Raw genomic sequence first — 21,944 nt, forward strand, 5'->3', positions numbered from 1 at the left:
AAGTAATATACCGAAACGAGCGGATTGTTCCCGATTGGTGTGTTATTACTTTGTGGAATGTTTTGCCGAATGGTCCACGAAATGACGTTTTTGCGGCGAAATTGGTCCCATAGGAATGAATGGCGAAATGTTCAAAACTAGAGTGGGAAGTGACAAAAGCTGACAACCCCATGATCAGCCAAAACATTATGACCACCCCATGATCAGCCAAAACATTATGACCGCCCCATGTAAAAAAAAATATATTTTTGAAAAAAAAAAAATATTTTTAAAAAAGTAAAAAAATAATTTTTGAAAAAAAAAAATCATTTTTGAAAAAAAAAAAAAAATATTTTTGAAAAAAAAAAATTATTTTTGAAAAAAAAAAATATTTTTGAAAAAAAAATTTCTTTTAAAAAAAAAATTATTTTTGAAAAAAAAATATATTTGAAAAAAAAAAATATTTTTGAAAAAAAAAAATTATTTTTGAAAAAAAAATTACTTTAAAAAAAATAATAATTTCGAAAAAAAAATTATTTTTGAAATAAAAAAATTCATTTTTGAAAAAAAAATTACCTTTGAAAAAAAAAATTACTTTTGAAAAAAAAAATCATTTTTGAAGAAAAAAAAATCATTTTTGATTAAAAAAAATTCATTTTTGAAAAAAAAAATTACTTTTGAAAAAAATGTTCAGCTCTTTCAGTGAATGATGGAACTTTTTTACTACTATTTATACTTTTTAAAATATTAATCTTTTTAACACTTGTCACAGTTACTCAAGCCACTCCACCCCACCCAGTTACTCCGCCCACTCCAGTTGTAGAGGCAAGAACACTTTCACAATTTCCCCAGAAATTGTACCTTTTCTAGTTAAGTGTTCTTGCATAGCAAGACCACTTACTGTTATCTCACATATACATTATTCTTATTATTATAGCCAAATTTACCACCCTAACTCCTCCCACAGTTTTTACACTACATAGACAAGTAATATACCGAAACGTGCGGATTGTTCCCAAATGGTGTGCTATTACTTTGTGGAACGTTTCGCCGAATGGTTCACGAAATATCGTCGTTTTTGCGGCGAAATTGGTCCCATAGGAATGAATGGGGAAACTAGAGTGGGAGATGACAAAAGCTGAAAAATCAGAACATGATTTCTAAACTGCCGCCACTCCCTCATTTTCAAGCCCACCTACACAAATCTTATATCAAAACGTTCAGCTATCCCTGCTGCCACTAAACATGTCCACGGCTAAGCCATAGTCCTGATAGTTTTCACAATATGACCATTTGTTTGCAACTCACGCCGTCCATTGACATTCATTGAAACTACACTCTAGCCCCCTCCAAATTTGAAGGGCAATTTCTAAACTGCGACTGTGCTTTCATTTTTAATATTTCAGAGACATACTATACATCAAAATCTAGGTCTGGGTCTTGTGATTCTCACAATATAAAGATCTTCGCTGTAGGATGTATAGTTTTTAAAATACGGCCATTTGTTTAGAGGTCATTTCAGGAAATTTTAGCCATTAATCAGAGTGTACTGTTAGTGTTTGTTTTGTTGCCATGGTTACCAAAGCTTCTGTTATACACAGGGGGGAAGGTGGCTGGAGCATCTCAGCTGATTACAGAGCCCGGGGGAGGGGACAGACACACCATGTACTGATTTATAATAGAGGAATATGATGGGGCAGTTTTGATGGGGTAATTCTGATGGGGCAGTTTTGATGAAGTAGTATTTGGGAAGCATAAACAGGGCATGAGCGTTGCTAGGAAACAGTGGTTGTAAACACAAGATGCTGAGACACTCCAAATGCATGTGACTTCATCTGCTAGACTTGATAATGCTTGTAGACTCCTCCCACAGTTTTTACACTACAGAGACAAGTAATATACCGAAACGAGCGGATTGTTCCCGATTGGTGTGTTATTACTTTGTGGAATGTTTTGCCGAATGGTCCACGAAATGACGTTTTTGCGGCGAAATTGGTCCCATAGGAATGAATGGCGAAATGTTCAAAACTAGAGTGGGAAGTGACAAAAGCTGACAACCCCATGATCAGCCAAAACATTATGACCACCCCATGATCAGCCAAAACATTATGACCGCCCCATGTAAAAAAAAATATATTTTTGAAAAAAAAAAAATAATTTTTGAAAAAAGTAAAAAAATAATTTTTGAAAAAAAAAAAATCATTTTTGAAAAAAAAAAACATTTTTGAAAAAAAAAATATTTTTGAAAAAAAAATTACTTTTAAAAAAAAAATTATTTTTGAAAAAAAAATATATTTGAAAAAAAAAAATATTTTTGAAAAAAAAAAATTATTTTTGAAAAAAAAAAAATATTTTTGAAAAAAAAATTACTTTAAAAAAAATAATAATTTCGAAAAAAAATTATTTTTGAAATAAAAAAATTCATTTTTGAAAAAAAAAATTACCTTTGAAAAAAAAAATTACTTTTGAAAAAAAAATCATTTTTGAAGAAAAAAAATCATTTTTGATTAAAAAAAATTCATTTTTGAAAAAAAAAATTACTTTTGAAAAAAATGTTCAGCTCTTTCAGCGAATGATGGAACTTTTTTACTACTATTTATACTTTTTAAAATATTAAGCTTTTTAACACTTTTCACAGTTACTCAAGCCACTCCACCCCACCCAGTTACTCCGCCCACTCCAGTTGTAGAGGCAAGAACACTTTCACAATTTCCCCAGAAATTGTACCTTTTCTAGTTCTTATTATTATAGCCAAATTTACCACCCTAACTCCTCCCACAGTTTTTACACTACATAGACAAGTAATATACCGAAACGTGCGGATTGTTCCCGAATGGTGTGCTATTACTTTGTGGAACGTTTCGCCGAATGGTTCACGAAATATCGTCGTTTTTGCGGCGAAATTGGTCCCATAGGAATGAATGGGGAAACTAGAGTGGGAGATGACAAAAGCTGGAAAATCAGAACATGATTTCTAAACTGCCGCCACTCCCTCATTTTCAAGCCCACCTACACAAATCTTATATCAAAACGTTCAGCTATCCCTGCTGCCACTAAACATGTCCACAGCTAAGCCATAGTCCTGATAGTTTTCACAATATGACCATTTGTTTGCAACTCACGCCGTCCATTGACATTCATTGAAACTACACTCTAGCCCCCTCCAAATTTGAAGGGCAATTTCTAAACTGCGACTGTGCCTTCATTTTTAATATTTCAGAGACATACTATACATCAAAATCTAGGTCTGGGTCTTGTGATTCTCACAATATAAAGATCTTCGCTGTAGGATGTATAGTTTTTAAAATACGGCCATTTGTTTAGAGGTCATTTCAGGAAATTTTAGCCATTAATCAGAGTGTACTGTTAGTGTTTGTTTTGTTGCCATGGTTACCAAAGCTTCTGTTATACACAGGGGGGAAGGTGGCTGGAGCATCTCAGCTGATTACAGAGCCCGGGGGAGGGGACAGACACACCATGTACTGATTTATAATAGAGGAATATGATGGGGCAGTTTTGATGGGGTAATTCTGATGGGGCAGTTTTGATGAAGCAGTATTTGAGAAGCATAAACAGGGCATGAGCGTTGCTAGGAAACAGTGGTTGTAAACACAAGATGCTGAGACACTCCAAATGCATGTGACTTCATCTGCTAGACTTGATAATGCTTGTAGACTCCTCCCACAGTTTTCACACTACAGAGACAAATAATATACCGAAACGAGCGGATTGTTCCCGATTGGTGTGTTATTACTTTGTGGAATGTTTTGCCGAATGGTCCACGAAATGACGTTTTTGTGGCGAAATTGGTCCCATAGGAATGAATGGCGAAATGTTCAAAACTAGAGTGGGAAGTGACAAAAGCTGACAACCCCATGATCAGCCAAAACATTATGACCACCCCATGATCAGCCAAAACATTATGACCGCCCCATGTAAAAAAAAAAAAATATTTTTGAAAAAAAAAAAAAAATTTTTGAAAAAAGTAAAAAAATTATTTTTGAAAAAAAAAAATCATTTTTGAAAAAAAATATATATATTTTTGAAAAAAAAAATATTTTTGAAAAAAAAAAAATTATTTTTGAAAAAAAAAATATTTTTGAAAAAAAAATTTCTTTTAAAAAAAAAATTATTTTTGAAAAAAAAATATATTTGAAAAAAAAAAATATTTTTGAAAAAAAAAAAAAAATTTTTGAAAAAAGTAAAAAAATTATTTTTGAAAAAAAAAAATCATTTTTGAAAAAAAAATATATTTGAAAAAAAAAATATTTTTGAAAAAAAAAAATTATTTTTGAAAAAAAAATTACTTTAAAAAAAATAATAATTTCGAAAAAAAAATTATTTTTGAAATAAAAAAATTCATTTTTGAAAAAAAAAATTACCTTTGAAAAAAAAAATTACTTTTGAAAAAAAAAATCATTTTTGAAGAAAAAAAAATCATTTTTGATTAAAAAAAATTCATTTTTGAAAAAAAAATTACTTTTGAAAAAAATGTTCAGCTCTTTCAGCAAATGATGGAACTTTTTTACTACTATTTATACTTTTTAAAATATTAAGCTTTTTAACACTTTTCACAGTTACTCAAGCCACTCCACCCCACCCAGTTACTCCGCCCACTCCAGTTGTAGAGGCAAGAACACTTTCACAATTTCCCCAGAAATTGTACCTTTTCTAGTTAAGTGTTCTTGCATAGCAAGACCACTTACTGTTATCTCACATATATATTATTCTTATTATTATAGCCAAATTTACCACCCTAACTCCTCCCACAGTTTTTACACTACATAGACAAGTAATATACCGAAACGTGCGGATTGTTCCCGAATGGTGTGCTATTACTTTGTGGAACGTTTCGCCGAACGGTTCACGAAATATCGTCGTTTTTGCGGCGAAATTGGTCCCATAGGAATGAATGGGGAAACTAGAGTGGGAGATGACAAAAGCTGGAAAATCAGAACATGATTTCTAAACTGCCGCCACTCCCTCATTTTCAAGCCCACCCACACAAATCTTATATCAAAACGTTCAGCTATCCCTGCTGCCACTAAACATGTCCACGGCTAAGCCATAGTCCTGATAGTTTTCACAATATGACCATTTGTTTGCAACTCACGCCGTCCATTGACATTCATTGAAACTACACTCTAGCCCCTACAAATTTGAAGGGCAATTTCTAAACTGCGACTGTGCCTTCATTTTTAATATTTCAGAGACATACTATACATCAAAATCTAGGTCTGGGTCTTGTGATTCTCACAATATAAAGATCTTCGCTGTAGGATGTATAGTTTTTAAAATACGGCCATTTGTTTAGAGGTCATTTCAGGAAATTTTAGCCATTAATCAGAGTGTACTGTTAGTGTTTGTTTTGTTGCCATGGTTACCAAAGCTTCTGTTATACACAGGGGGGAAGGTGGCTGGAGCATCTCAGCTGATTACAGAGCCCGGGGGAGGGGACAGACACACCATGTACTGATTTATAATAGAGGAATATGATGGGGCAGTTTTGATGGGGTAATTCTGATGGGGCAGTTTTGATGAAGCAGTATTTGGGAAGCATAAACAGGGCATGAGCGTTGCTAGGAAACAGTGGTTGTAAACACAAGATGCTGAGACACCCCAAATGCATGTGACTTCATCTGCTAGACTTGATAATGCTTGTAGACTCCTCCCACAGTTTTCACACTACAGAGACAAATAATATACCGAAACGAGCGGATTGTTCCCGATTGGTGTGTTATTACTTTGTGGAATGTTTTGCCGAATGGTCCACGAAATGACGTTTTTGCGGCGAAATTGGTCCCATAGGAATGAATGGCGAAATGTTCAAAACTAGAGTGGGAGGTGACAAAAGCTGACAACCCCATGATCAGCCAAAACATTATGACCACCCCATGATCAGCCAAAACATTATGACCGCCCCATGTAAAAAAAAAATATTTTTGAAAAAAAAAAAAAATTTTTGAAAAAAGTAAAAAAATAATTTTTAAAAAAAAAAAATCATTTTTGAAAAAAAAAAAAATATATATTTTTGAAAAAAAAAATATTTTTGAAAAAAAAAAATTATTTTTGAAAAAAAAAATATTTTTGAAAAAAAAATTTCTTTTAAAAAAAAAATTATTTTTGAAAAAAAAATATATTTGAAAAAAAAAAATATTTTTGAAAAAAAAAAATTATTTTTGAAAAAAAAATTACTTTAAAAAAAATAATAATTTCGAAAAAAAAATTATTTTTGAAATAAAAAAATTCATTTTTGAAAAAAAAAATTACCTTTGAAAAAAAAAATTACTTTTGAAAAAAAAAATCATTTTTGAAGAAAAAAAAATCATTTTTGATTAAAAAAAATTCATTTTTGAAAAAAAAAATTACTTTTGAAAAAAATGTTCAGCTCTTTCAGCGAATGATGGAACTTTTTTACTACTATTTATACTTTTTAAAATATTAAGCTTTTTAACACTTTTCACAGTTACTCAAGCCACTCCACCCCACCCAGTTACTCCGCCCACTCCAGTTGTAGAGGCAAGAACACTTTCACAATTTCCCCAGAAATTGTACCTTTTCTAGTTCTTATTATTATTATTATAGCCAAATTTACCACCCTAACTCCTCCCACAGTTTTTACACTACATAGACAAGTAATATACCGAAACGTGCGGATTGTTCCCGAATGGTGTGCTATTACTTTGTGGAACGTTTCGCCGAATGGTTCACGAAATATAGTAGTTTTTGCGGCGAAATTGGTCCCATAGGAATGAATGGGGAAACTAGAGTGGGAGATGACAAAAGCTGGAAAATCAGAACATGATTTCTAAACTGCCGCCACTCCCTCATTTTCAAGCCCACCTACACAAATCTTATATCAAAACGTTCAGCTATCCCTGCTGCCACTAAACATGTCCACGGCTAAGCCATAGTCCTGATAGTTTTCACAATATGACCATTTGTTTGCAACTCACGCCGTCCATTGACATTCATTGAAACTACACTCTAGCCCCTTCAAATTTGAAGGGCAATTTCTAAACTGTGACCGTGCCTTCAATTTTAATATTTCAGAGACATACTATGTATCAAAATCTAGGTCTGGGTCTTGTGATTCTCACAATATAAAGATCTTCGCTGTAGGATGTATAGTTTTTAAAATACGGCCATTTGTTTAGAGGTCATTTCAGGAAATTTTAGCCATTAATCAGCGTGTACTGTGTTTGTTTTGTTGCCATGGTTACCAAAGCTTCTGTTATACACGGGGGGAGGTGGCTGGAGCATCTCAGCTCTGATTACAGAGCCCGGGGGAGGGGACAGACACACCATGTACTGATTTATAATAGAGGAATATGATGGGGCAGTTTTGATGGGGTAATTCTGATGGGGCAGTTTTGATGAAGTAGTATTTGGGAAGCATAAACAGGGCATGAGCGTTGCTAGGAAACAGTGGTTGTAAACACAAGATGCTGAGACACCCCAAATGCATGTGACTTCATCTGCTAGACTTGATAATGCTTGTAGACTCCTCCCACAGTTTTTACACTACAGAGACAAATAATATACCGAAACGAGCGGATTGTTCCCGATTGGTGTGTTATTACTTTGTGGAATGTTTCGCCGAATGGTCCACAAAATGACGTTTTTGCAGCGAAATTGGTCCCATAGGAATGAATGGCGAAATGTTCAAAACTAGAGTGGGAAGTGACAAAAGCTGACAACCCCATGATCAGCCAAAACATTATGTCCACCCCATGATCAGCCAAAACATTATGTCCACCCCATGATCAGCCAAAACATTATGACCGCCCCATGTAAAAAAAAAAATATTTTTGAAAAAAAAAAATAATTTTTGAAAAAAATAAAAAAATAATTTTTGAAAAAAAAAAAAAAAATCATTTTTGAAAAAAAAAATATTTTTGAAAAAAAAAAAATTATTTTTGAAAAAAAAAATTATTTTTGAAAAAAAAAAAATTATTTTTGAAAAAAAAAAAATATTTTTGAAAAAAAAATTACTTTTAAAAAAAAAATTATTTTTGAAAAAAAAAAAATATATTTGAAAAAAAAAAATATTTTTGAAAAAAAAAATTATTTTTGAAAAAAAAATTACTTTAAAAAAAAAAATAATTTCGAAAAAAAATTATTTTTGAAATAAAAAAATTCAGTTTTGAAAAACAAAATTACCTTTGAAAAAAAAAATTACTTTTGAAAAAAAATTCATTTTTGAAGAAAAAAAATTCATTTTTGAAGAAAAAAAAATCATTTTTGAATAAAAAAAATTAATTTTTGAAAAAAAAATTACTTTTGAAAAAAATGTTCAGCTCTTTCAGCGAATGATGGAACTTTTTTACTACTATTTATACTTTTTAAAATATTAAGCTTTTTAACACTTTTCACAGTTACTCAAGCCACTCCACCCCACCCAGTTACTCCGCCCACTCCAGTTGTAGAGGCAAGAACACTTTCACAATTTCCCCAGAAATTGTACCTTTTCTAGTTTTTTTTTGCTATTATTTTTGTGTGTATGTGTATAAAAGCATTAGATCATGTGTCAAAGTCATTACTTGAGCCCACTTGGCCTGTATTTGGCAGCTCACCAAAAAGACAAGAACTCCCCCAGCAGAGGACATTCACCCGAGTTACGACATGTAATAGGGCCAAAGAGAATGCCAAATGAAAAATTCTTAGGAGTCCAAAGTCTTTCTTGTTCAACTGATTAAAAAAAACAAGGCAAAAGACAGGCAATGCATTTTGGTGGCCACACAATAAAGAGCCCCCCCGAAACACATTGGATATGTTTTGTCCTGCTTGTTGTAACAAGCTGAACAATAAAGACTTTGGACTCCTAAGGATTTTTTTTCTTTGGCACCCTCTTTAACCTATTACACTTAGGTTGGTTTATTGTTGAATTCCTTACGGAGATTTAAATGCTTACCTACAAAGCTTGAAAAATAAGTATTGGTGGCAAGTGCCATTTATATATTTAATATTCATGTATTAAAGTACATCTAAAGGCCTTTTTATGACAGTCTAAACAAGTATCAGATCCAGTTACAGTGACCAATCCGTGCTTGCCATTGCGAGCATTATGAGGATACTCATTCCGGGGCTGGGTATTGCAGTGTACAGTCTGTTACATCAGCAGCACGGGGCCTCACAGTGGCTATGTCTGGCCAGAATATTTGGAATCAGTTCACCTATTCGTTTTTGTGAAAAGGTGGACTTACCCTTTAAATGATTGTTTTTTGTGCTTTGAGTTTGGCTTTAAGCTGCGAGCTGAGAGGTTTTGGTTATTAAGTTTCACTATTATATAGTGTACAGTGAACCAGGGATGGGTACTGGATGGGAAGTATGTGTCTCCTTTGTTTGGGTTGAGGTCCCTTTAAGCAGCCATGACAAAAAGCAGTGTGGAGTACTCAGGAATTCTCCCCCATGCAGGGTGAAGGGTTCCAGCAAAGGGGGAAACCGACTTGCAAGTTCTCATATGGATCCTGGAATTTGGAAGCTCAGAAAGATCTTGAGTGGGAAAGAGCTTCTAACCCTGACTATCAGTATCTTGGACCTGTAAGAGTTAACCTGCTTGTGAGAGAGGGCTGAAAAGGGCAGGAAGCAGCTAACCACATGAGGTGCTGAGTGGAACAGGAGGGTTGTGGATTGTCTGGCTACTGGGAAGCTGTCCAGGCTCTTGTGACTTTTCTGGACCCCTGAAGCAAACGGAGTATTTATAACCCTGTTGTGGGACAAGTTTATACCGGTGGTGAGCCGAAGGTTGTTTTTGTGCCCAAAGTGATGGACTCTTGTTTGTTTCATGGCGAAAAGAAGACGTTTTTGTTTGCCTTTTTTGCAGAGTTGGCTTGGTGATGATCTGTAACACCAAAATAAATCAATAGAAAGACTTGTTAATCAAACCACAGTGTTGGGAGAACTGCCCTTCTCCTGTTGGTTAGTGACCCTGCCTATTACAGTGGGTCCATAATGAGCTGGGAAAAGGTAGATCTGGTGACGCCATGGCCTCGTTTTTTTACTTTAGGAGTTTTGGATGCTCTTAAGGTGCTGTACAAGAAGCTGACCTTAACTTTGCAGAGATAATTGTACTTTCAAGTTTTTTTTTCTGTTGCCACAGGGTTCACATTTTTGCACTTACTTCTGCCTTTGCGCTCTGGCTCCAGGTCTTCAGATAGTATGGTAACCACTTTACGAACTCCTTCAGGCTGAAATAAAGGGATATTTAAAAGCAGGTGATAGCTGTCTTAGAATAAAACAGAAAAGAAAGACAGTATGGGGGCGCCAGAACATAAATTTATAGCTTTCTACACAAATACGCTTTTTTTTTTTTTTTTTGGGGGGGGGGGGGGGGGGGGCTGTGATGGCCTCTGAAAGATAGGGTCTTCAAATTGAAAAGCAACTACTTTATTCATTTTTAATTATTATTTTGTGTTACATGATTTAATTGAGCAGAGAAAGAAAACATTTTTAAAAGTTTCTTTTTTGTCCAAAGTTTTCCCATTGGCATGTAAAGGGCTTATCTACACTTGGTTGTCTGTGAAAAGTGATCTGCAGTGGATCGCTTTTCACAGAGTAGTGGCAAGAGTGTGGTTTGTATGCAGGGCCTCAAAAAGGTACTGCCTCAGGAGGGACCATACACACTCGGGCCTTAGCACTGTAGTAGTTGTATGGTAACAGTTCAGAATTGAAGCACTTATAATGGCAGAACATTGCAGCATACTGATGTACACTATCAACACAGCTCACTGTAGTAATATGATTTACGGTAGTAAATGCTGCACTGGCCCACAGAGATTCTTGCAAGGTTCTTCGGCACCAGACAGTGTCCCTTACTCTGTCCCTACCCACCAGGAACCATTTCCTGTGCTAAGCACTTACCCTAACCAGCAGGTTCCTCATCCTAACCTACTACGCACTCAAAGCCTGCCCAAATAATTTGGGATCCCCTATTTAAAGGCTCATTAAGATGGCCACCTGAACTCTTGCAGAAACTTGGCATCAAATCAGATACCTGCCTTCGCTCTCCAAATTTATTTGAGATCCTTGGTAATGATTTCCCCACAACAATTGCATTTTTTTTTTTTTATGGAACAGTACACGTTTTGTAAATAATGTGTACTGTCCTTTTAAGATTGAAAATAAACTGGTGTGGGGTCCCCCTCAATATCTAAATCAGACCCTTTTTCAGTGGATAAGGGGCTGGTATGGATACAGAGGGGGAGCCCAGGAAAAAAATCTATAACAAAAAACAAATAATTGGAATGTGGTACCCCAAAAGTGCATACCCTAATCTTATCCAGGCGTGCAGCATGACTGGCCAGAAAAGGGGGCAAGTGGGAGCTCCACTTCCCTCCTGGGCCATACCAGGCCACATTCCTTCAACATTGGGAGGTCACCTTGCTGGCGGGGGTGGCAAGAGAGATTCATGGCCTAGGTTGGCGTGCCCTCAGAGCAACATTCATTGTGATTGACTATGCATCTATATTGCTGAATGAACGATACGATTGGAATTGGATTTACATCAAAGGACAAAGTTTATTTTTTTACTTTTGTTTTAATAAATGGCATTCTCTTTTAGTATCTGTGTGTTTATTTATTACCCCCTGGCAAGGCACCTTGTCTCCATGTTCATGAGGATAAGGGCTTGTTTACACTTGCTTCTAGTGATGAGCTTCGAGTTCCAGTCGAATGACAGTACAGTGACTGTATCCCGGATAGTCCCCAGGGGACTATCGCAGTAGGTTCTTAACTTATACAGGGATGTCTGGTATAAATATGGCATCAGCATCGCCACTGTCGCTACAAATTTGCCTGCTGCACAGTCGGGAATGTGATGGAAGAAGAGGCTATCTCTTTTACAGTTTGGGGTTACCCAAAGGACATTTCTATTGTGTAAAAAATCAGTTCGTTGCTGTAACCTGCAGTTCCAGAGAGCCTGCCACCAGGTGTCGCTGTGGTGCGGCCGCAAAATGTAAAGTTACAGTTCCTCGCATGCTGAGCCAACAAGCTGAGAGGCGGATCTACGCCCTAGAGGAGAGGGTGTCAGCATTCAGTGTGTCACGCACTATAGACAAGGCGGAGGAAGATGGCTACACGTATTCAGAGTACGCCAGCCATGCAGCAAACTGATCAGCAGGACCAAGGCCTCGTGGACACCGGCATCCACCTGGAGCTCACCGGAGGACTGGTGCTTGGAGTGATAGAGGGTGTGGAGCAGCTCTGCATGCTATGCCCTGCATGTCAGAATCCCTCAGTAGGAGTCCGTGCCTGGGCCCGTTGTGGACATTGCAGAGCTCAGTTTACACGCCTGGGACCTGTGCAACAGGAGATCCGGTACTACCATGCCAGTCCCACAACCAGACTTGGCAAGCCTCAAATACGGATGACCGGAGTGGCCGGAGAGGACCGAGAGTCGTCTTTGTTCGCAGTAGCAGCAAGGGAGTTCCAGCCTGTTCCCTCAAAGGAATCGGATGTGCCGGAGGTTCAGGTAGGACCTGATGGGGAGGGCTGTGGTTTGGTTGGGGCTCCAGGGGTTGCTGAGGAAGAGATGTTCCCCGGAATTGCCAACCATTGCAAATAAGCCCCTTATTGAACCTGTCCAGAGGGAGCCAGGTGAAGGAGATAGTGATATCTCAGGTGAGCTGGACAGGGGAGATGAGGGCCGGGCCATAGACTGGGGGTCACCAGAGATGCTGGACAGGTATGGATCTGTCGAACGCCTGTTTGAGTGGTCATCCCTAGAAGAAGGCAGCTCTAGTGAAGATGAAGTGTTCCTGGAAAGTTCCACATTCCTTAGAGGCTTCTAAAGGAGTTACAAGGGACACAGCCATCTTCACCATGCCTTCCATACCCCCTATCAGACTTCATTCTAAAATTCAACGTACACCCTCTTTTGCTTCTTCCTCCTTCCAGCAAAGGGCTATCAAAGCCCCGGATGCATGTGTTTTGCCTGGGAGGGGAAAACCAAAGGAACTACCCTGTTTATCTAGGTTCCAGAGGGATGTACAGAGGAGAGTGGCGCAAGAATGGGGGGATGAGTACCCATATGTTGCAGAGTCAATCATGACTATTGTTGAGGATTCCCGGGAGGAATGGGAAAGAGAACTAGTGTGGAACTACCTGCATGTGCCTCAGACAGCGAAGTATGGATCCGATTTCAGGACATCTTCAGGGAGTGGTTAAAGCGGGTCAGCACACCCGTAGTTTCTCGATCTCAGTGAAGGGGACGGGCGTGACCATGCAGGCTCTGTTTTGCAGGAGTCACTTTGACTTCTTTTTAGGGAACAGCAGTCCTGATGGTATGACACATGCCAAGAGAAAAAAAAATGTATATTATGAATCTGTAAGATAGGGAAAGACTAGGATGTATTTTCATGTTTTTGTTTTACAGGTACTTCAAGAGCAAGACGGCTGTCTGCATGTTAACACCTGTAGTGATAGGGAATCATAAGATAGGAAATGTGATTATGATTGAAAATGTGATTTGTTTAGTTTTTTTTTATATGCTTTGCACACAACACAGAAAAAAATGAGGCTAGTTAGTTAGAACGACTGTTTCCAGGTTGGGGAAAGGATTTTCCTTACAGCTGGGGACAGTTGTGATTTTAGGGAGGGTATATGTAGTGCCCACCAGTTTGAGTGAGGGCTACAATAGAGAGTTTAGTGTTAAAATAGGCCAAAATTGCCAGAATCTCACTCTGCAGTGTAATCTGGTGGGGTTTGATTTCTGGGGAGGTTTATTAGTGTAGAGGAGGGTGTGACCCCCCTGCACTCTGCTTGAACAGTTTCCTTTGTTTCCTGGGGTTTGGCCTAGAAGACAGGAGGAATACAAGTGTGAGTGACAGGTAGCTTCAGGAAGACGTCTCTGGACCAATAGTTAAATTGTTGGGACAGGGGCAGGACTTCAATTTAAGGCCTGGTCACATGCTTCCTGGGGTTGTTCGTTCTGCATGGGAAGTTGAGAGAACTGGTTGGAGGATGTAAGATCCAGGATCCGTGCGGGTGCTCTTCCCTACGGGGGAGGGGAAGCATGCTATGGAGAAGGTATCCATGAGTGAGGATATAGACACAGATACTGCGCTAATGTTCTCCCCTGTGTGAGGAGAAGGAAAGCAAAGCTATGCGGATGGAGAGGAACTGAAGTACTTTCTTTTCCGAATTGCTGCCAATACTGACATCCAGGACTGGGCGAGGATTTTCCGTGTGCGACATGGATCATCACTCAGAAACACAAGTGAGTGTAACCCAGAGGGAAACAGAATTTCTGCAGAGACTTTAGAGGGGTTAGTGTGTGGGTTCAGGAGGACAGAGCTGGGCCCTGGAAGAACCCAAGTGTTATTTAGAGTATCACAGAGGGAGTTACACTCAGAAGTTCTGCCAAGTCAGGAAGTGGTGGTAAAGAGGAAGAAGTAAACATGCATTGCACTAGGAGATATTATTAAAGATGGAGGTTTACTACTTGGGGCTTCGTTTAATCTGGAAGTAATATTGTGTTGCATATCATTCAACCCCTACTGGAAGTTATTCAGAGTGACTTTTTAGTACAGTGCTGCATTTCATATGGAAACCGCAATAAACTTGTACATAGTTCATTTTCAATGACTGTCTGCGTATTCTATTTGGTTTGGTAAAAAGGTTGATGAAATCAGCTCCAGGGTAGAACAAACTTTTAGCCACTCCTACGGGAGTAGGGCGCTTCACAGTATTTACAGCTACCTGAAGAAAATTGCTAGTGTTCTTCTGACCTTATTAGTTCCACAGGCAGGCAGCTACAGTATTTACAGTTAGTGTACTGTGTCCTCTGCACAGTGTGCAATTAAAGCTATATGAAGAAAATTGCTGGTGTTCTTCTGATCCTATAAGTACCACAGGCAGGCAGCTGCAGTATTTACAGTTAGTGTAGTGCGTCCTCTGCATAGTGTGCACCTAAAGCTACTTGAAGACAATTGCTGTTGTTCTGATCCTATTAATACCGCAGGCAGGCAGGCAGCTGCAGTATTTACAGTTAGTGTAGTGCGTCCTCTGTACAGTGTGCAACTAAAGCTACCTGAAGACATTTGCTGTTGTTCTGATCCTATTAATACCACAGGCAGGCAGCTGCAGTATTTACAGTTAGTGTAGTGCGTCCTCTGCACAGTGTGCACCTAAAGCTACCTGAAGACAATTGCTGTTGTTCTGATCCTATTGATACCACAGGCAGGCAGCTGCAGTATTTACAGTTAGTGTACTGTGTTCTCTGCATAGCGTGCACCTAAAACTACCTGAAGACAATTGCTGTTGTTCTGTTTCTATTACTACCACAGGCAGGCAGCTGCAGTATTTACAGTTAGTGTACTGTGTCCTCTGCACAGTGTGCACCTAAAGCTACCTGAAGACAATTGGTGGTGTTCTTCTGATCCTATTAGTACCACAGGCAGGCAGCTACAGCATTTACAGTAGGTGTACTGTGTCCTCTGCACAGTGTGCACCTAAAGCTACCTGAAGACAATTGCTGGTGTTCTCATACTAATAATACTACAGGCAGGCAGTTGATTCTGCTAGCTGCAGTATCAGTATATATATACATCCCAGCTTTGTGCAGCTACATCTCACTGCAGGCCATTAGTATGTCTGGAAGGCCAACAAGGAGAGGCAGACAGTCACAAGCCAATAAAAGAGGGCAAGCAGGCTCTGCGTCTAGAGGCAACAGTGCTGGTCGTGGAGACGGTGCATCCTCATCAGCACGTGGCCGTGGGGCACGCTTGTCCTTTTTCGACAGCTGGCTGTGTTGAGCCACAACATGCAGAAAACTTGGTAGAGTGGATGACCAAGCCGTCCTCATCCTCTCTCACCCAGGCTCAGGGTACTTTGTCTGGCAAAGCAGCTGCCAAGGCGGCCTCTTCCCTCGGCTCAATGGCATCAGTCACTCCTTCCCTAGATCCACCATGTCCTCCTGAGGAGTCCCCCGAACTGTTTGACCACAGTGTTGGGTACATGCTCCAGGAGGATGCCCAGCGTTTTGAAGGCTCCAATGATGGTACCCAGCTAGAGGAAGGCAGTAACGTGAGCCCAGAGAGAGGGGGTGCCCAAGAAGGACAGCAATCTGGCAGTCATGTTCCCCCACCTGCAGCATACTTCCAGGTTTGCTCCAGTGATGAGGAGGGAAGGGATGATGAGGTCACTGACTCCACATGGGTGCCTGATAGGAGAGAGGAGGAGGCACATCTCCAATGAGGCAGTATGCCCTCCAGAGGCCAGCTTAAGGGCAGCACACCAACTGCATCACACCGCAGAACTCCGCATGTGCAGGGTGCTGCTGTCTCTGCGCGTTATTCCAAAAGTTCTTTGGTGTGGGCCTTTTTTGAGACAAATGCATCAGATCCCACCGCTGCTATTTGCAACATATGTCTCAAGCGTATCTCGTGTGGCCTAAACATCACCCGCTTGGGCACCACATGCTTGACCAGACATATGTCGACCTGCCATGCAGTTCATTGGCAAGCATACCTAAAAGACCCACACCAAAGAACAAATCGGACCTCTCCTTGCTCCTCATCAGCTGGGATCTCCAACAACACTATACCTTCAGTCCTCTATGAAACCTGCACTGAGAGGAATGAAGGTGTAGAATTAGGTGTGCCACAGCCAAGTACTTGCGGGCAATCTGCTATCGGTACACCGAAGTCAGATTGTACCAGGCAAATTTCCCTGCCCCAGCTGCTGCACCGCCGAAAGAAGTTTACTCCCAGCCATCCACATGCCCAGCGGTTGAATGCTAGCTTGGCTAAATTGCTAGCACTTCAACTGCTGCCTTTTCAGTTGGTAGACTTTCTTCCCTTCCGTGAGTTTGTGGAATGTGCAGTTTCTCAGTGGCAGGTTCCCAAACGCCACTTTATCTCACGGAAGGAGATTCCGGCTCTCTACCGGCATGTGGAAGGCAATGTCTTGGCCTCGCTGGACAGAGCGGTCAGCGGTAAGGTGCATATTAGCGCTGAGTCATGGTCCAACAGGCATAGACAGGGATGTTACCTATCTTTCACTGCACACTGAGTGACTCTTCTGGCAGCTGGGAAAGATGCAGGACAGGGTGCAGTAGTGATGGAGGTTGTTCCACCACCACGTCTCCAAAATTCTACCAGTGGTGATTCTGCCAAACCTCTCTCCTCCACCACCTCCTCTTCTTCTTCCTCCATGGCCTCTTCCTGTGCTGATTTGTCCTCGGAACCAGCGGTGCTCCGTAGACATTCAAGGGTCTATGCAAGCACACAGGCAAAAAGATGCCATGCGGTGCTGGAGCTGGTGTGCTTGGGGGACAGGAACCACACTGGGGCAGAAATTCTGTCAGCTCTGCAGGGGCAGGTTCAGAGGTGGTTGACGCCACGCCAACTTAAGCCAGGTATGGTGGTTTGCAACAATGGCACCAACCTCCTCTCCGCCCTCCGACAGGGACAACTGACCCATGTGCCCTGTTTGGCTCACGTCCTTAACTTGGTGGTGCAGCGGTTCTTGGGCAGATACATGGGTTTACAGGATGTCCTGAGGCAGGCCAGGAAAGTCTGTGTGCATTTCCACAGGTCATATAATGCCAGTGCTCGGCTGGCTGACCTCCAAAAGAAATGAGTACCTATGCGACTATGGCACCAGGAAAGGGTCAGGGGACCTTGGTTTTTTTCCCCACACCAGTGGGCTATGATCAGGGATGCATGCACTGTCCTGTCACCATTTGAGGAGGCCACGAGGATGGTGAGCATTGACAGTGCATGCCTCAGTGACACTGTCCCTCTTGTCCACCTGATGGAGCACACGCTGCGTGTAATAATGGACAGGGCACTTGAGGCAGAACAGAGGGAGGAAGAGGAGGACTTCCTTACCTCTCAAGGCCCCCTTTATCCAGACAGTGTTCCTGCGTGCCCACCGATCACACAGAAAGAGGATGAGGAGGAGGAAGAGGAGGATTGTGTCAGTGTGGAGGTGGAGCCTGGCACTCAGCATCAGCAGCAGTCTTTAAGGGATCATTTACAGTCCGAAGAAACCCATGGACTTGTACATGGCTGGAAGGAGGTGGCTGCGGATCATGTCGTCCTTAGTGACCCAGAGGACTCTGTACTGAATGCCTCAGCAAACCTACGCTGCATGGCCCCCCTGATCCTGCAAAGCCTGCAGAAGGATCCTCGTATTCGTGGTATCAAGGGGAGGGATGATTACTGGCTGGCAACCCTCCTTGATCCACGTTATAAGGGTAAGGTTGCGGACCTTATCTTGCCATCGCAGAGGGAGCAGAGGATGAAACATCTTCGTGAGGCCTTGCAGAAAGGTTTGTGCAACGCGTTTCCAGAGCCTGCGAGGTTACAATTTCCTGGTCCTCCTGGACAACATGTTGCTGAGGCTTCGGTCAGTCACAGAGGGAGTGGTGGAGAAGGTGGCCGTCTGACCGATGCGTTCAGACAATTTTTTAGTCCCAAGGTCTGATCAGTTCCAGCAACCATCGCCAGCGTCTGATTCACATGGTGCAGGACTACCTAGGGGCAAGATCAGACTTGGACACCTTTCCCACCGAAAATCCTCTGGGTTACTGGGTCTTGAGGATGGATCACTGGCCAGAGCTTGCACAGTATGCAATTGAGCTACTGGCCTGTCCTGCATCCAGCGTTCTTTCAGACGCACATTTAGTGCTGCTGGAGGCTTTGTAACCGATCACAGGGTGTGCCTGTCCACCGAATCTGTTGATCAGCTGACCTTCATAAAAATGAATCAGTCGTGGATCACCAGCTACCAAGCACCTGATGCTGATGTAACCGATTGATTTTTTTTTTAATGTGAGATCCCTTCAAGACTGCCTATGCTGATGCTGAGTGACTATACTGTTATGCTGAGTCACAATCCTCTTCCTCCTCAATTTTCATGCTGATAGCTTGTAAGAACATTTTTGGTTCTGGGCACCGCCACCAGTGGCCAAGGCCCAATTTTTCTGCCCCTGTTTAACTGGGACATGTAATTACAATTTTTGATGCAATACTTTGCATGCAGGGCTCATTCCTGTGCTCCAACTATAGTATCTGTGAGGGGTTGCAGTGTTGTGGCACCAGCACCAGTGCCCAAGGCCCAATTTTTCAGCCCCTGTTTAACAGGGGTGTATAATTACAATTTTTGATGCAATACTTTGCAGCAGGGCTCATTCCTGCACCCCAACTATAGCATCTGTGAGGGGTTGCAGTGTTGTGGCAGCAGTGGCTAAGGCCCAATTTTTCTTCCCCTGTTTAACAGGGGCGTGTAATTACAATTTTTGATGCAATACTTGCAGCAGGGCTCATTCCTGCACTCCAACATCCAACTTACAAACCACACCTACTTGCAAATGGAAGAAGACAACAGGAAGTGAGATGAAATGTACCCCTAGGAAGGGAAATTCTCTCCTGTAAGACTTAATATGGGAAAAATGTGTCTCCTCTTCACTAATGCTTTATCACCAATCCTTGTTTCACTAAAACCCCCAAATTTTCAAAAAATATTTGTCATTGGGACAGAATGTGAGGTGAAATCTTCTGAAGAGGTGTACAGACAGCAAAACAAATGTTACAGGGGTGATAACCCTTCCCTATGTTTTCCAAAAAGCTTTTAAAATACATTTTTTGGCTGAAGATACACTTTAAAAATGTACCAGTTCAAAATTACAAACAGATTCTACTTAACAACAAACCTACAGTCCCTGTCTTGTTTGCTCTGCCTGTATACTGCTGTTCAGAGTATATAGGGCCTGGGGGCCCCACGCCTTTTGTTTTTTTTAATTTGGGTGCGGGGTTCCCCTTAATAACAATACAAGACCCAAAGGGCCTGGTAATGGACTGGGGGGGTACCCATGCCGTTTGTCTCACTGATTTTCATCCATATTACTGGGACCTGAAAATTACATTAAAGCCGCAAGCAGTTTTAAATGACTTTCCTTCCTTAAAAATGTCATTTTTGTGCAGGGACTGTTCTAAGCATGGGAAACACGCGCCACTTTACAGGCATAGTATAGACACCCCCCAGGTACGATATTTAAAGGAATATTTCACTTTTTTTTTTCACTTTAAGCAGCAATAAAATCACTGCTCCCGAAAAAACGTCCATTTTTAAAACTTTTTTTTGCATTGATACATGTCCCCTGGGGCAGGACCCGGGTCCCCAAACCCTTTTTAGGACAATAACTTGCATATTAGCCTTTAAAATTAGCACTTTTGATTTTGAACGTTCCAGTCCCATAGACTTTAATGGGGTTCTAAAGTTTGCGCAAACTTTCGGTTTGTTCGCAAGTTCTGGTGCGAACCGAACTGGGGGGTGTTCAGCTCATCCCTACTTGCTTCTTCAAAATGTACAGCCATGGCCAAATGTTTTGAGAATGACACAAATATTAATTTTCACGAAGTCTGCTGCCTCGCAAAACAAAAATTTTAATAGTAAATTAACACAAGGACTCCATGGTAAAAGTAATTCGTAAACAAAATATATAAATAAACATTGCCCCCCAATGTAAATCCAACGCCAATCATGTAGTTGAGTGATGTAGATCCATTGTCAGTCATGACGAATTACCTACGCACCAATGATCCCTACGACCAGACTATCGTTGTAAATTACTGCTCACCTGCCAGCTGCTGAATGTCAACAAACTTGCAGTGGAAGATGGCTGACATCATTGACCAAATATGATAGTGACCATATTTGGTCAATTATGTCACCCAGGATGCTCTCTGGTTTGTTTACAGTTTGGAACAATCCCACAGGCAGCTGAAAGGTGTCATTTACTGGTGGTAGCTTTACCGCCACTAAATTAAACATTTATGGGTACAGTAGTCAAAGGTTCAGGTGGGTGGCCGAATTTGTCAAATTTAGCCATTTAGTTTACCCATTTGACTAACTGAGAACAGCTTGGGTTCAACTCGTGGTTGACTAAAACCCGAAGCTCATCTCTAATAAACACATGTTCCACTTTAAGTTCGAATCAGGCTCTTCGTCCAAGGCAGTTATTTCCTCAGGTGGTTTTATAGCCTGATTTCCATTTCTTTTATTGGTAATCTCTTGTAGAGAATGTATAAAAAGCTTGTATCAAACACTTTTACCCACCACAACTTTCAGCTTTTTCCTGACTCCATCAGCTACGAATCCTCCGAAGACTGCCGCCTTCACCTCCACATCATGCATGCCAACCTCGAGAGGAACGATTATTAAAGGGACTGTGAAAGTTGAACTTTTTTTTACTGTGACATCTTTGGTATACTTCCTTGAAGGTATGGAAAGGCTGCAGAATTTTTCGTTGTAAGTCAGAGACACTCGCACCTGGAAGATAAACGTATGAATAATATTTAGCACAGTGGTTTGGTAATAACGCAGCTGCACACCTGGCTAAAATGAGTAGTGCTTAAATTGGGTTCAGAACTCAGACCTGAAACGGTGAATGGGGAAGCACCAGACCCCTGCTTTGAGCCGCTCGGTGCTTAAGTGTGAACCCAGCCTTAGTGAGTTTGTAATCAAAGGTGTCTGTTACTGCTAGTTCCCTCTGGTTTCTTCTCAATGCCTTTCTCCTGAATTGATCTTGTGCTTGGTCATGAACTTTGTATGCTGGCTTCTTGGACTTTTGACTTATTTACTCTATCAATGCTTGCCTGGTGTCCTTTTTTGACCTTGTCTCTGCAGATTCTCCCTCTCTTCCTTTTTTTCTTTTCTTTTTTTTTTTGTTTTTACCACGTCAGTGACTGTTTTCGGAAGGGCATGTTTCAACTTTACAGTTCAATCTTTTCCCGACTCATTTTCACATCATTGTGGCGTTTTTATTTATTTATTTTTTTCCCCTTTTTCTCCCTCTCTTCCTAAAAGACAGGAGAACAGCGCCTTCTAAGTGCAGTAAGCAATTATTTTTAATGTAAATAATAAAATTAAAATCCACTCACAAAAGTGTGGTATAGATAGGCATGTAGTATCATCCGCTCCGACTACCGGGTAGAGAAGGGAAAGTCCAATACTGG

General features: G+C 40.5%; 1 protein-coding gene across 1 annotated transcript in view; it reads right to left on the minus strand.

Annotated features, from left to right (window-relative positions):
• Positions 1–21,944, minus strand: part of LOC141133435 (complement C3-like) — a 286,038-nt gene that overhangs the window by 108,705 nt on the left and 155,389 nt on the right. The window contains exons 21-22 of the mRNA XM_073622822.1: positions 21,046–21,258; positions 10,103–10,169 (exon numbers count right to left, since the gene is read on the minus strand). Coding sequence (XP_073478923.1) covers positions 10,103–10,169; positions 21,046–21,258 — 280 coding nt within the window. The remainder of the gene's footprint in view (positions 1–10,102; positions 10,170–21,045; positions 21,259–21,944) is intronic.

This window comes from Aquarana catesbeiana, linkage group LG03 (genome assembly GCF_042186555.1).
Source record: "Aquarana catesbeiana isolate 2022-GZ linkage group LG03, ASM4218655v1, whole genome shotgun sequence".
NCBI classification, from domain to species: domain Eukaryota; kingdom Metazoa; phylum Chordata; class Amphibia; order Anura; family Ranidae; genus Aquarana; species Aquarana catesbeiana.